The 12,415-nt window shown below is 48.2% G+C and overlaps 1 protein-coding gene across 1 annotated transcript; it reads left to right on the top strand.

Annotated features, from left to right (window-relative positions):
* The first annotated feature begins 2,077 nt into the window (after positions 1 to 2,077).
* Positions 2,078 to 11,739, top strand: LOC123777155 (uncharacterized). Its single transcript, XM_045773638.2, has 3 exons — positions 2,078 to 2,324; positions 5,411 to 5,537; positions 6,856 to 11,739. The coding sequence occupies exons 1-3, from the start codon at positions 2,292 to 2,294 to the stop codon at positions 8,337 to 8,339; spliced, it is 1,644 nt and encodes a 547-aa protein (XP_045629594.1). The 5' UTR covers positions 2,078 to 2,291; the 3' UTR covers positions 8,340 to 11,739.
* The last annotated feature ends 676 nt before the right edge of the window (positions 11,740 to 12,415 follow it).

The following is a 12,415-nucleotide window of genomic DNA, read 5'->3' on the forward strand; positions in this document are numbered from 1 at the left end:
CTCTCTTATGGACAGGATACAACCAGTATAATGTGGCCCTTGCTTCTGCCTTCGGGACTCTAAGGAGGACACCAAGACCAGCGAGCACCCCAATCATAGGGGTCTGGAACCTAAGGCTTGTGTCAGTGTCATCAGCCTCCTCGCCTTGATACCTTTAATACCTGGCCCAGTTCTCAGTACAGGAGACCCCTGAGAGTGGCCAGGTGGACAAGGGACTAACCTAGAAATCTCCAGAGTTTTCTGTGGGCTTGGACAAAGGATCTTGGGGGCACATAGGAGAGATTCGTAGAGCTGGGCCAGCTGGCCAGCCATGGAACAGGAGGACAAGGCAATGCACAGCAGTCTTTAAAAAGAGTCAGGTTTGGGTCTAATACGTGTGAATATAAGGAGTTATGGATATAAAATGAGGAAGTGGCTTTAGGTTGTCAAAGATATATAGTGAAGTGAGAAAAGCACAGTGCAGATCTGTATACAAAGCATGTCTTTACTTTTACTACAACCAACAACTTTTATCTGAATTCAGGACCCAGACAGCATGACATACATGAGTGCAGACACAATTCTAGAAGGATAATACTGTACAGTAAGCCTCAGCTTCTCTCTATATTTTTATAATTCTGTCTGCTCTGTCTACATTGTTTCTTTCCTCCACTGATACTGCACAATGTTTTGGTTTTTTTTTTAAGATTTTTATTTATTTATTTATTTGACAGAGATAGAGACAGCCAGCGAGAGAGGGAACACAAGCAGTGGAAGTGGGAGAGGAAGAAGCAGGCTCATAGCGGAGGAGCCTGATGTGGGGCTCGATCCCATAACGCCGGGATCACGCCCTGAGCCGAAGGCAGACGCTCAACCGCTGTGCCACCCAGGCGCCCCTGATACTGCACAATGTTATCAGGAATGAAGACAGTTCATTTTGGAGAAAACCATCAGAGTGACCATTCTCGTCATGTGTTCAACATAAATATTCCTGTTCTCAGACATCATTGCTAAATCTTCTCTGAGGTCTTAACTTTTTTCCCCGTCCACTGGTGTTTCATCGAAGCTCTGTCTGCCACCACCTTTGAAGCACTACGTAGTGATCAGTAATAACTTTCTGTAATTTGCATTTTGCAATTATAGTTCTGAGGTAATACTAATTCCCCATGCAGAACAGTCCCTGCAAGAGATATGATAATCACTTCCAAACAATGAGATATCATGGTTTTAGGTACCCCAATTCCTTGGAAAAGGAGAGCAGCCTTTGCATACATGCTCCATCTTTGAACACTGAAGCCATTGTCCCCTTCCAAAACAACATTTATTACATTGTTCTTTTTTTGACGGATGTTAGATTCCTAAAAGGAACTGGGTTTGTGCGAGGATATGAATTAAGATATTAAATGGATAAAAGTATCGTTCAATGAATTGGACACAAAAATTAATGGTCAGATTAGAGAGATGTTTTCTATGGGTGCATTTAAAAAAAAAACTCTTGCTTCAGGGTGGCCTCACATTCATCCTGTATCTTCTCTGTCATGGCCCTGTATGAGGTATTTTTTACCTTGTCCCTGACCAAACATACACACACTGACAAAACTGTCTCTAATGCTTCTGGGTGCATTGGACTTGTAGGATCATAACGTTTACTAGGTTCTGCTTCCAAGGACACATTTTGTATCTAAATGACTCTATAGAATGATATGTGCATTTGGATCTGCAGCCTTTTGGAGCATATGAAATGTTTTTAGCTTTGAGACCACGCTGAGCATCCAGGAGTCTGAAATAATGTCTCCAAACACCTGGGTGATCAGTTGCAAACATCGCTTCCCAGAAATCCGGGTTCGGATTCTGTAAGAAGAAGCGAAGTCCCTCTGGCCTGGGACGGAAAACCCCAATTTCCAGAGCCCTCAAGGGGGCGTGGCCTTTCCTCCCAGAGGTCGTTGGGAATGTCTTATCCTCATCCTGTACGTCTGTGAACTACATTACCCAGAAGAGTGCGCGTCGATGGACTGCATCTCTGACCAATGAAGATGGAGAAAAGAGTCGCTTCTGCGTGTGCCCCTAACGTCGGGGCGGGACTTCCGGCCTCATCCCCCTGGCGGTCTTTTTGCCTTTCAGGCCCGTTCATCCGCTAATGTTCCAGAGCTCAGGCTCAGGATTGGGGTGACTAACCGAGAAGGCGCGAGGGGAGGTGCTGTTACCGCCGCACACACTTGGGTCCGCGGCTGGCGACGCCGCCTGGGCTGCCCCGCGCCGGGGGCCGGGACGGGGACCACCGGCCCGGGAGTCCGCTCCGCTCAAAGAGTCCGATGGCGGCGACCGCGCCCACGGACCAGGCTCAGGTAAACGCTCATCTCCCCGCCCTCCCCGCCGTCCCCCCACCCAGACCCGAAAGGCTCGAGCGCGGGGCGCCTGCTCGCGTCCCTGCGGCCCAGGCCCGGGTGTCCCGGATAGGGAGGCGCCGGTGGGCGGGGGCCCGTGTGTGAGCGCCGGCGTGCTGGCTGCGGGAGCGGGCTCGGGGCTGAGGGGCCGGCTGGGGCAGAGGCTGGAGGGGGGGCCGGAGACGGGAGGATTCTGCCCTCAGGTGACAGCGTGAGGCAGAGTCACGCCTGGAATGGCGGACCGAGGTCCGGTACCTTCAGGTGAGGACTCTAGACTCCAAGGAGAGTTTTGGCCAAAGGAGGGACCCGATCTCCGTTTGGGATTTTAACGTTTCCCGAAGGCGGTTCAAAGGAAGAGCTGACCGGAGGGCAATGGAGAGGACATGGAGTCCCTGGGAGGTTGGCTCTTAGTTCAGGTGGCACAGTTGGCAAGAGGGAACACAGCATTGAGGCACAGCGGTTAGAGAGCCAGCTGCGGTCACCTGACTCCAGGGCCAGGGAAGGGGACGGGTAACACGAGCCCAACGAACCCTGCCATGGACCTAATTCTCCATTGCTCCTCTGCACAGTTTCCCATTGCGGCAGAGGTGCTGTGGAACCTACACAGGTCAGTGGAGGGTGTCTCAGCCCCTCGATGGCCCAGGCCACCACCCACATATTCTCTGGATTATGGTGTCCTGGGGCTCTTAAGTGTCATTCCCCCAGGCCTGGGTCTGGGAGCCCTGGGGAATTCCTAAGCAAAGGGTTCTAAGTCTATATCAGGCTCTATATAGAAATGTTCCCCTTTTTGGCAACCAATGTATTAGGAACTGGTTCCAGGATATGCAGATGCTTAGAGGCATAACTGAACTGAGTGTTCAGAAAACCACATGTGTCCTTTTAGGTGGGAGCAAAGAGCAGGGGGACAGGAATCAAGACTGGAATGACTGAGAAGTTGTGTTTTCTGGAGGTGATGGGAAGGTGCGAATCAGAGGCAGAAAGTGATCTGAACAAGGTCTTACCAGACTCCGTCTGGCTGCAGAGTGTAGAACCGACTGTGAGACTGAAGGAGAAGGAAGATCAGGCTGTAGCTACTGCCAAAGCCCTGGTGAGAGTTAATGGACCAGAGTCGTGGCTTAGGGAAAGTGGTTAGGTCCTGGTTGGATGTTTTAAATGGACAACTAGATTCTCTGATGAGGGAGAAGGAGTGAAATACAGGACTCAGAGATGATCCCAGTGTTTTAGGTCTTAGCAGCTGTAGGAGTGGAAGGTCCATTATCTAAGATGAAGAATGTAGTAGTAATATTCAGTGTGGGGAGGGGGGGTGTTAGGAGTTTTGATTTAGGTGTATTGAGAGTCTGGGATATTTCAGAGACCACTGAATGGATGCATGATGTGGGAAGTAGTTCATATAGGTCTGGGAATCTGGGGAAGGTTCAGGATGGAGGATTCAGGATATTCACGATTAGGAGGGGTAATTGTCAGGTTATGATTGTAAAGCTATTAGGGAGCCAGGTAGGGAAGATGGAGACTGTGGACTGGGTCTCTTGCCTGGGTACCTGGGTGAGTGGTTGAGGCTTCACAAACACAAATGAGGCAGGTACATGGCCCTGAAAGGAGTGTGTGTCCAGGACAAGATAGTCTGGCAGGCGGCCAAGGCTTCCAAGGCGAGGGTGGACAGGAACGAGGTGGACACAGAGCCAAGGGATAACCGAGGCAAGATGTCACGCAGACCAGAGCGGGTTTTTATTCACCACTCTTCACTCACCAGGATTTTGTGAGGGCTTTGTTGGGGCCTGGGCTGTTTCATTCAGCCAGGAAGATAAGGTCAAGGGCAAATGTGGTCATTTGTGAGAGTCACTAAGGCCTGGGGTGGACCACTAATGGAGGTGGGCTTTGAATGAGGGTTCGGTGGACCGAGGAGGTTGTGATTGCCTTGGGGACAGCAAGTGCAGCAACTCATGGAATAGGGCCATGGGTAGCTGAGATCCACACGTCTGAGGCAAGGAATAGACCCAAGCAGTGAAGGCTTCATAGGAGGATTTGGGGCTGTGATGGCTAGTGGGCTTCCTGGAAAGTCAGTGGCAGTATTTAATCCTGTTTGAATTTGCAAAGCGTCCTGTGAATGCTGTCGTCAGGTTGTGGTGCAAGGTCTAAAATTAAGACCCAGTATTATGTGCGGCACTGATGTCTGGAAACCATGAGGACCTCAGATGGCCAGAGTGCTACTTCTGCTCCCAGAAATAAGATCTCCTAACCAAAGAATGTTTTTGATCAAGGGGATCAGGTGCTTATCCCTCTGTAGTTGGTTTCAGCTCCCTACCTGCCCATGGAGTTACTCAGATAAGTCAGTGGTATCTTCCCAGAGGAAACAGGTACCTCTTTGTATTGATATTACAAAGCCTGGATCTTACAACCACCAGCTGTTCAGTCTTTCCCAGAGTGCCACCCCCATGTGGCCCTGTGTGGTGTGTGGTGTCCTCCTCTCCCAGGTTGTAAATACGTATGGTTAGAAAAATGCTGTCGATCTCATCTGTCATCTGGCCATCCCCGTAACCCTAGCACACAAGCCCATCCTCACCAGTGGGGTGAAGAGGTGATTGAAATACAGTCATATATAATTGTAAGGCCAGAGGGATGCCTAAGGTATGCAGGGCAGTAAGCTGGTGGCAGCCATGGGCATGTGGCAGTGTCTGCGATGTGGGGGATGTGCCATCTAAAGAATGATGTGTACTTGTAGAGGGAGTATGCCGGATGCCCTAGGGCCCCGGGATTGAGAATTGCATGGTTTGTCCATACTAAGGGAATTGCTTAGCAGAAATGGGTGAATGCCTCTGTCCAGACCCTCGTTTGATACCTTTTTATCCACCTGCCTTGTCTTACTGATGGCTGGTGCCCATGATCAATGGGCCTGTGAGGAGACAGTGGCACCAGTGGTGCTAGGGCCTGGTTTCTCTTCTGTGTTGGATGCTTAGGAAGAGGATGGTGAGGGGGTAGATGTGGAGGGGATGGATTGTCATCTTTGAGGGAGAGGCTGTTTATGGGTTCATCTGTCTCCGTCTTGCCAGGGCACTGTGACCTTTGAGGACATTGCCGTGTCCTTCTCCTGGGAGGAATGGGATCTTCTTGATGACACTCAGAGACACCTGTACCAGGATGTGATGCTGGAGAACTTGGCGCTTATAACCTCCCTGGGTAAGGTCCTCACACCCACCTCTGTGCCCTGGGCTAGTCTCTCCCTTTACCTTTCTCCCCAAGGGCGGGTCTGTCCTCCCGTCAGGATCGTGGTCTCTGCTTCCTTCCCTATTTCCTTGAAGAGGCAGTGTGGTTGGCTGGGCTGAGGTATGTGCACTGCCCACTTCTTGAGCAGCCCCAACTCCTGCCAGTCCTAAGCCTCTCAGGGAAGCAACCAGGGTCAGGACTATTCCATTCAGCCCAGTGGATCCCCCTGTGCTTGCCCTCTCCCTGCCAGGTGACTTCCAGTTACAAAGCACCCGAGTATCCCAAGTTCCACTTTCTTCCTCTAGCTGACATTTCCTCATTCCTTCTTGTGCCAGAAATTGCCATCACTGACCATCACTGTTATGTAAGACCATGGTCTGTTCTTGCTTGGAAATTTTCTTTATAATAGAACAATATGATATAGAATATTATATTAGAATATATTGGAATTTATTAGAAGATTATATTAGAATAGAATATAAAAGAAATATAAAATTTTCTCTTGTGTGCACTGCATGTGCTGAGCTGTTCTTGGCCAGTGCTGGCCGTTTATCTCTCCTGTCTTTCCCTTATTACTTGCATCATCCAGGTGCCACATAGTTGCTCATCCCGGGGTTATGGTGGAGAGTCTGTTGTGGTTCACAGCCTGGCTCTGAACAGTAACACCTGGGGGAGGCATGACCTCAGGGCTGTGTACACATCATACCGGAAACTTATTCCACATGACTGGTCTTTCGTTGGTAATGACAGTGGCCCCAACACTTCATACCTGCCTTTATTTCCCCAGTCTTCACACTCAGGTGACTGGTCAACTGCTATTCATCACTTGTACTCTTACTTCCTGCCCAGGGAATCCTCTCTGGATTCCACATCTTGACCATTTTCGTCACTGCTCCGTGTGGGGCACTCTCCTTATTGGCTCCTATGTGTTGTGTCGTGAGGTGCACATAGATTCTTAAACAGTCCTTGAACACCAGCATCTCTTTCACTGTTGAATTCTCCTGGGTCTGAACACACCGTTCTGCATGGCGGACTAAGTCCTTTTGAAAGTTATATGTAGACCTTGTCTCTTCTTGGTGTGTTTGTTTCACCTCGTGAGTGTCCCTGAACCCCCATTTTGTGATCATTAGTGGCCTAGTACGGCTAAGCGGCCTCATCCTCAGCCTGAACTCAAACCTCTTATCCTATAAACAATCTCATGGACTCGTTTCTGGGTTTGTCATACACACTTGGGTAGCAGCTGCCTGCCAAGAAAGTCACCGTGCACTTCACGAGCATTTCCTGCTTTCAGGTTGTTGGCATGGAGCAGAGGATGAGGAGGCACCTTCTGAGCAGAGCGTTTCTGTAGAAGGAGTGTCACATGTCAGAACTCCTGAGACAGCTCTTTTTCCCCAGAAGGCCAACCCCTATGAGGTGTGTGGTCCGGTCTTGAAAGACAGTTTTCACTCGGCTGAGCACCAGGAAACACAGTTTGATGAGAAACTGCACACTGGTGGGACGCATGGGAAAAGATTCTATTTCAGCAAAAACCTGCAGCAGCAGCAGAAGCAGCACCTGAGCGATAAGCCCTTTGGAAACAACAGAGGCAGAGCTTCAGTGGTCAAGAGCTGCAGATTGCAAGTGTCAGGGAAGCCCTTTATCTGTGGGGAGATTGGGAGGGACTTCCTGGCTAGCTCAGGATTCCTCCAGCAACAGGCCACACACGCAGGAGAGAAGTCAAACAATGGAACTGAATGTGGGGCAGCCTTCCACAAGGGAAAAACTCAACGCCGCTGCGGAGACAGCACAGAAGCTTTCAGCCACAAGCACACATTCGTTCATCACCAGAGGGTCCGCCCTGGAGGAAGATGTTACATATGCAGTGAATGTGGGAAATCTTTTAGCCATAACTCTAGCCTTATTAAACACCAGAGAGTTCACACAGGAGAAAGGCCTTATGAGTGTGGGGAATGTGGCAAATCCTTTAGCCAAAGCTCCAACCTCTTCCAACATCGGAGAGTGCACACTGGAGAACGGCCTTATGAGTGCAGTGAATGTGGGAAATCTTTCAGCCAAAGCTACAGCCTCAATAACCATCGGAAAGTTCACACTGGAGAAAGGCCATTTGAGTGTGGAGAATGTGGCAAATGCTTCAGTCAGAGATCCAACCTCATTCAACATCGGAGAATTCACACTGGAGAAAAGCCTTATGAGTGCAGTGAATGTGGGAAGTCCTTTAATCAAAGCTCTGCGCTCCTGCAACACCATACCGTTCACACCGGAGAACGGCCCTATGAGTGCAGTGAATGTGGGAAGTCCTTTACCTATAATTCCAGTCTTTTAAAACACCAGAAAGTCCACACAGGATCAAAGCCTTATGAGTGCAGTGAATGTAGGAAATCTTTTAGCCAGAATTGTAGCCTCGTTCTACATCTGAGAGTTCACACTGGAGAAAGGCCTTATCGGTGCAGCAAATGTGGAAAATCTTTTAGCCAAAGCTCGGCGCTCCTTAAACACCAGAGAGTTCACACAGGAGAAAGGCCATATGAGTGCAGTGAGTGTGGGAAGTCCTTTAGGCGAAGCTCCAACTTCAGTGACCATCGGAGAGTTCACACTGGAGAAAGGCCGTATAAGTGTAACCAGTGTGGGAAATCCTTTAGTAAAAGCTCTGGCCTCACTCGACACCAGAGAGTTCATACTGGATTGGGCATTATAAATATCTTGAATGAGAAAGGCATTAGCCGAAGGCCTTACCTCGTTGACTACGACAAAATTCACATGGGAAAAACAACTTAGATATGTAGCAAATGTATTTCCTTGTTCAGTATAACAACACTCGAGGTCTGTGTTGAGGGTGCCGTCTGCCTGAATTGAGCCTCATACATCCAAACATCAAAATAAATTCCAGGTATGTGGGGCTGTGTTGCGTGTGTCAGCTCGGGCCAGTGTGAATTTTTATTACTGTTGATTCTGTAGCAGCAGCCATTCACCTCTCCCACCTGCAGGTGCCGGCATGTGTACCATTTATCCACTCTGGTGTGCTCAGCGAAGTAAACCTTGGTGTTTTCCCAGCCAGAGTACTCATCCTTTTCTCTCTGATTAGTTAGGGCATGGATGACCCCATTGTGTTCTAGAGGACTCCATCTGAGTTCTGCTGGTGATGTGAAAAGTGACCATTTTAGGGATATTATTGATCTGGTGACTCTCGTGATGGAATTTCCAGCCTCCAAGCCACCAACGAAGGAACAGCCTTCCTCTATTACTCTGGTTTGTGCTGTAACAAAGGCCTGATTGTGTAAGCCACCTTTATCTTAAGGGTTAGATTCACTTTATGGGGTGCTTTCAGAATGGCAGGAGAAACAGCTGCCGTGGGCACCCCAATCTTTGTGTGCTTCAGGGGGATGGAAGGATGGTAGTCCTCCCTCTAGTTCGGTCCCTGTTTGCATTGTTGCCCAAGGCCTCTAAGGAAATTATGTAGGGTTTTGTGGTTAAATTGTAGCCTGGATGCCAGGATATTTCGTGGTGTCAGCACTCACCCTGACGAGGGGCCAGTTGTGACAACCTCCGGTACTTCTGGGAACAACATGAAATCGTTCTCTCGTTTGCAGGGGATATTGCATCGTGCTCAGCACTGGTGTAGGAAATCTGTTCCCAGTTCCTACAGAGGAGTGGTGTACCCTGATATCCAGAATTTTCTGTGGTAGTGTCTGAAAGTGTCTTTCTGGCTGAAAGATTATAGGGGGAATCATAATTGTACACAATTAGAGGATTAATGGAGAGGGAGGGGACACCTGGGAGGCTCAGTTAAGCGTCTGCCTTCGGCTCAGGTCATGGTCCCATGATCCTGGGATCGAGTCCCGCATCAGGCTCCCTGCTCAGCGGGGAGCCTGCTTCTCCATCTGCCTGTTGCAACCCTTGCTTGTGTGCTCTCTCTCTGACAAATAAATAAATAAAATCTTAAAAAAAAAAAAACCAAAACAGAGCGAGGGCAAGAGACTGCAACAAATTGGTTGGAATGTGCCTCTTTTAAAGGGGCACCTGCCATTGTTCCAGTCAGTATGGCTGTGAAGGATGAGAAAGTACAGAAATTCTCAGATCCTTCTGAACTGTGAATCTTGTGTAGCTGAGGGCCTTGTCAGAAAATAATCTAACGGGGGCGCCTGGGTGGTTCAGTTGGTTAAGCGTCTGACTCTTGGTTTTGACTCAGATCAAGATCTCAGGGTTGTGAGATCAAGCCCTGAATACAGATCTAGCCTCAGTGCGGAGCCTGCTTGGGATCCTTCCTCCTTTTCCCTTGTGCACCACCCCCCCCCCACCGTTCATATTCTCTCACGTGCGCTCTCTCTAAAAGAAAAGGAATCTAACAGTTTTACGGATTCCTGTCACTTCTCTGCATTGTTCGACGTAAAGCCATTGCCGCACAGGAAGGAAAACAAAGATAGAAAGAAGTAAGATCTCAGTCCAGTAATGCAGGCTTTACGCAGCCTGCATTCCCAACGACTCAGGCGGAAATGGCTTTTTTTTTTTTTTTAAGATTTTATTTATTTATTTGACAGAGACAGCCAGTGAGAGAGGGAACACAAGTAGGGGGAGTGGGAGAGGAAGAAGCAGGCTCCCAGCTGAGGAGCCTGATGTGGGGCTCGATCCCAGAACGCCGGGATCACGCCCTGAGCCGAAGGCAGACGCTTAACGACTGTGCCACCCAGGCGCCCCGGAAATGGCTTTTATTGCTCACCTGTATTTGCTGCCACTGAGGCAAGTTGCTGATCCCAGGGCACTACAACGGATATGGTGGGGTCAGCATAGGTTTGCCAAACTTTATTTTTTGAAAACAGAATTTTTAAAATTAAACTGTTAATACCTTTTCGGTATGGTTATTAAATAATAAATCGTCCATATTTAAACTGTACCACTTAATGAGTTTTGACATTCATAAAAACCCATGAAACCATCATCACAAATCATTACAATGTGCATATGCATCACCCCATATTCAGTCATGCCCTTTAATTATTCTCTTTCTCTCTGCCCTCCAGGCAAACATCGATTTACTTTTTTCTACAATAGATGCATATGTATTTTCTGTAATTTTACACGACTGAAAAGAAAATGTTTGGGTTTTTTTCCCCCCCGGCTGTCCTCATCTGGTATATTTATTTTGAGATTTGTCAATGGGTCTATGTAATTAGTTCATCCTCTTAATGTTGTCAAAAAAAGTAACGTTCTGTGGATAAACCACTGTTTGTTTATTTACTCATCTGTTTCAGATATTTGAGTTGTTTCCAGTTTGGGGCTTTATCAAACAGTTGTTACAGACATTTATCTGATTCTTGCATTTCTGATTCCTTATATGGATATGTTTCGCTTCTCTTGTGTTAATACCTTAGAGCGCAAGGCCCGAGTTACAGGGCTGTGATTTGGGGACTGTTAAATAAGGTCATCCTCATGAGAATTCCTCCCTGTCAGCTCCCTATGAAAAGATGTGTTAGTTACGGGCTGAATTGTATGTTCCCAAATTGATATGTTGAAGTCCTCACTTCCAGTACCTCAGAATGTCACTGAATTTGGAAATAGGGTTTTTAAAAAGGTACAATAAAGGGGATACTGTGGACACTAATCCAGTGTGACCAGTGTTATTAAGAGGAAATTAGTACACAGACACACAGAGGGAAGAGCATGTGAAGACAGAGGAAGAAAATGCCCACCTACAAGCCAAGGAGAGAGGTCTCAGGAGAAATCAGTGTTGCTGACTCCCTGATCTCAGATATCTAGCCTCCAAATTTTTGACAAAATACAATTCTGTTGTTTAAGCAACCCAGTCGAAAGTAATGTATTATGGTGGCCTTTGCAAAGTCTTACGGGGGCCATCAGCATCTGGGAAGGAGAGGATCTACAGGGCACCTTAGGGAGAGAGGGAGGAGGAGATGATGATCCTTAGAGTAGCTGGGACCAGAAGGAGGGTTGGGCTTGGCACTGATTCCTCCATCCCCACCTGTCATTGGATGTCACAAATAGGAACTTTCTGCCCATCCTCCCCCTAGGTTCAGTTTCCAGCCGTGTAAAATGGAGGTCATGAGCAGACCTTCCTCTGGGGCTATTTGAGGGCCCAGCTTATGGGCCTAGGAAAGGGGCTCAGAAGGAGAGTCTTTTAAAAGTGAATGATTGTCCTAAGGGATGGCGAGTGGGGTCAGCAGTGCCTTTGGAGAGGGAGGCAAAAGACCACTGAGGGCGATTATTGGGATCTTTATACCTGAGGGGCCTAGCGGGGGCTGAGGTTGAAGTGAGGGGGTGGGTAAGGTTCCCACCTGGCTCTTCTTGAAGGTCTGATCCTTACTGGACAGTCCCAAGCCAGTGGGGGACAAATAGGGACTGTGTGGCTTGGACCACGCAAACATCACCATGGGGCCCTGGATAGGTGGTGGCCATGCCTCAAGGGCCCCTTAACACATTCAAATGGATTTTATCCATCTTCTACCCTCCATGAGACTTGAATATGTTGTAGTTATTGTATGTCCATTTGCAGAGTGGGTTAAAGCATTTCTTTGCCAAAAAGCTGCGGCTCTTATGGTCACTGAAAAGCTGATTGATTTTGTTTCCAACCCTGGGTCATCCCAATGTTTACGTCTACATTAAGTGATCATGTCACACTTCATATAAACTCTATTTTTTAATCACTGACAATCTTCTAGAAAAGTTGAACAGACCGCTGGCATTGTTCACATCAGCAAAACTTTTAGAAACCTTTGCGCTCCCTTGGCCAAAAGTACTCTCTCTAGCCCTTATGGCCATGTAGCCCACTCACTCAGCTATCCCCCTATGAGTTACCAACCGGAAGAATCATGCATGTGTCTAGGGATTTCACTTCCGATACT

This window comes from Ursus americanus, chromosome 21 (assembly GCF_024610735.1).
Source record: "Ursus americanus isolate L20-20 chromosome 21, mUrsAme1.1.p, whole genome shotgun sequence".
NCBI classification, from domain to species: Eukaryota; Metazoa; Chordata; class Mammalia; order Carnivora; family Ursidae; genus Ursus; species Ursus americanus.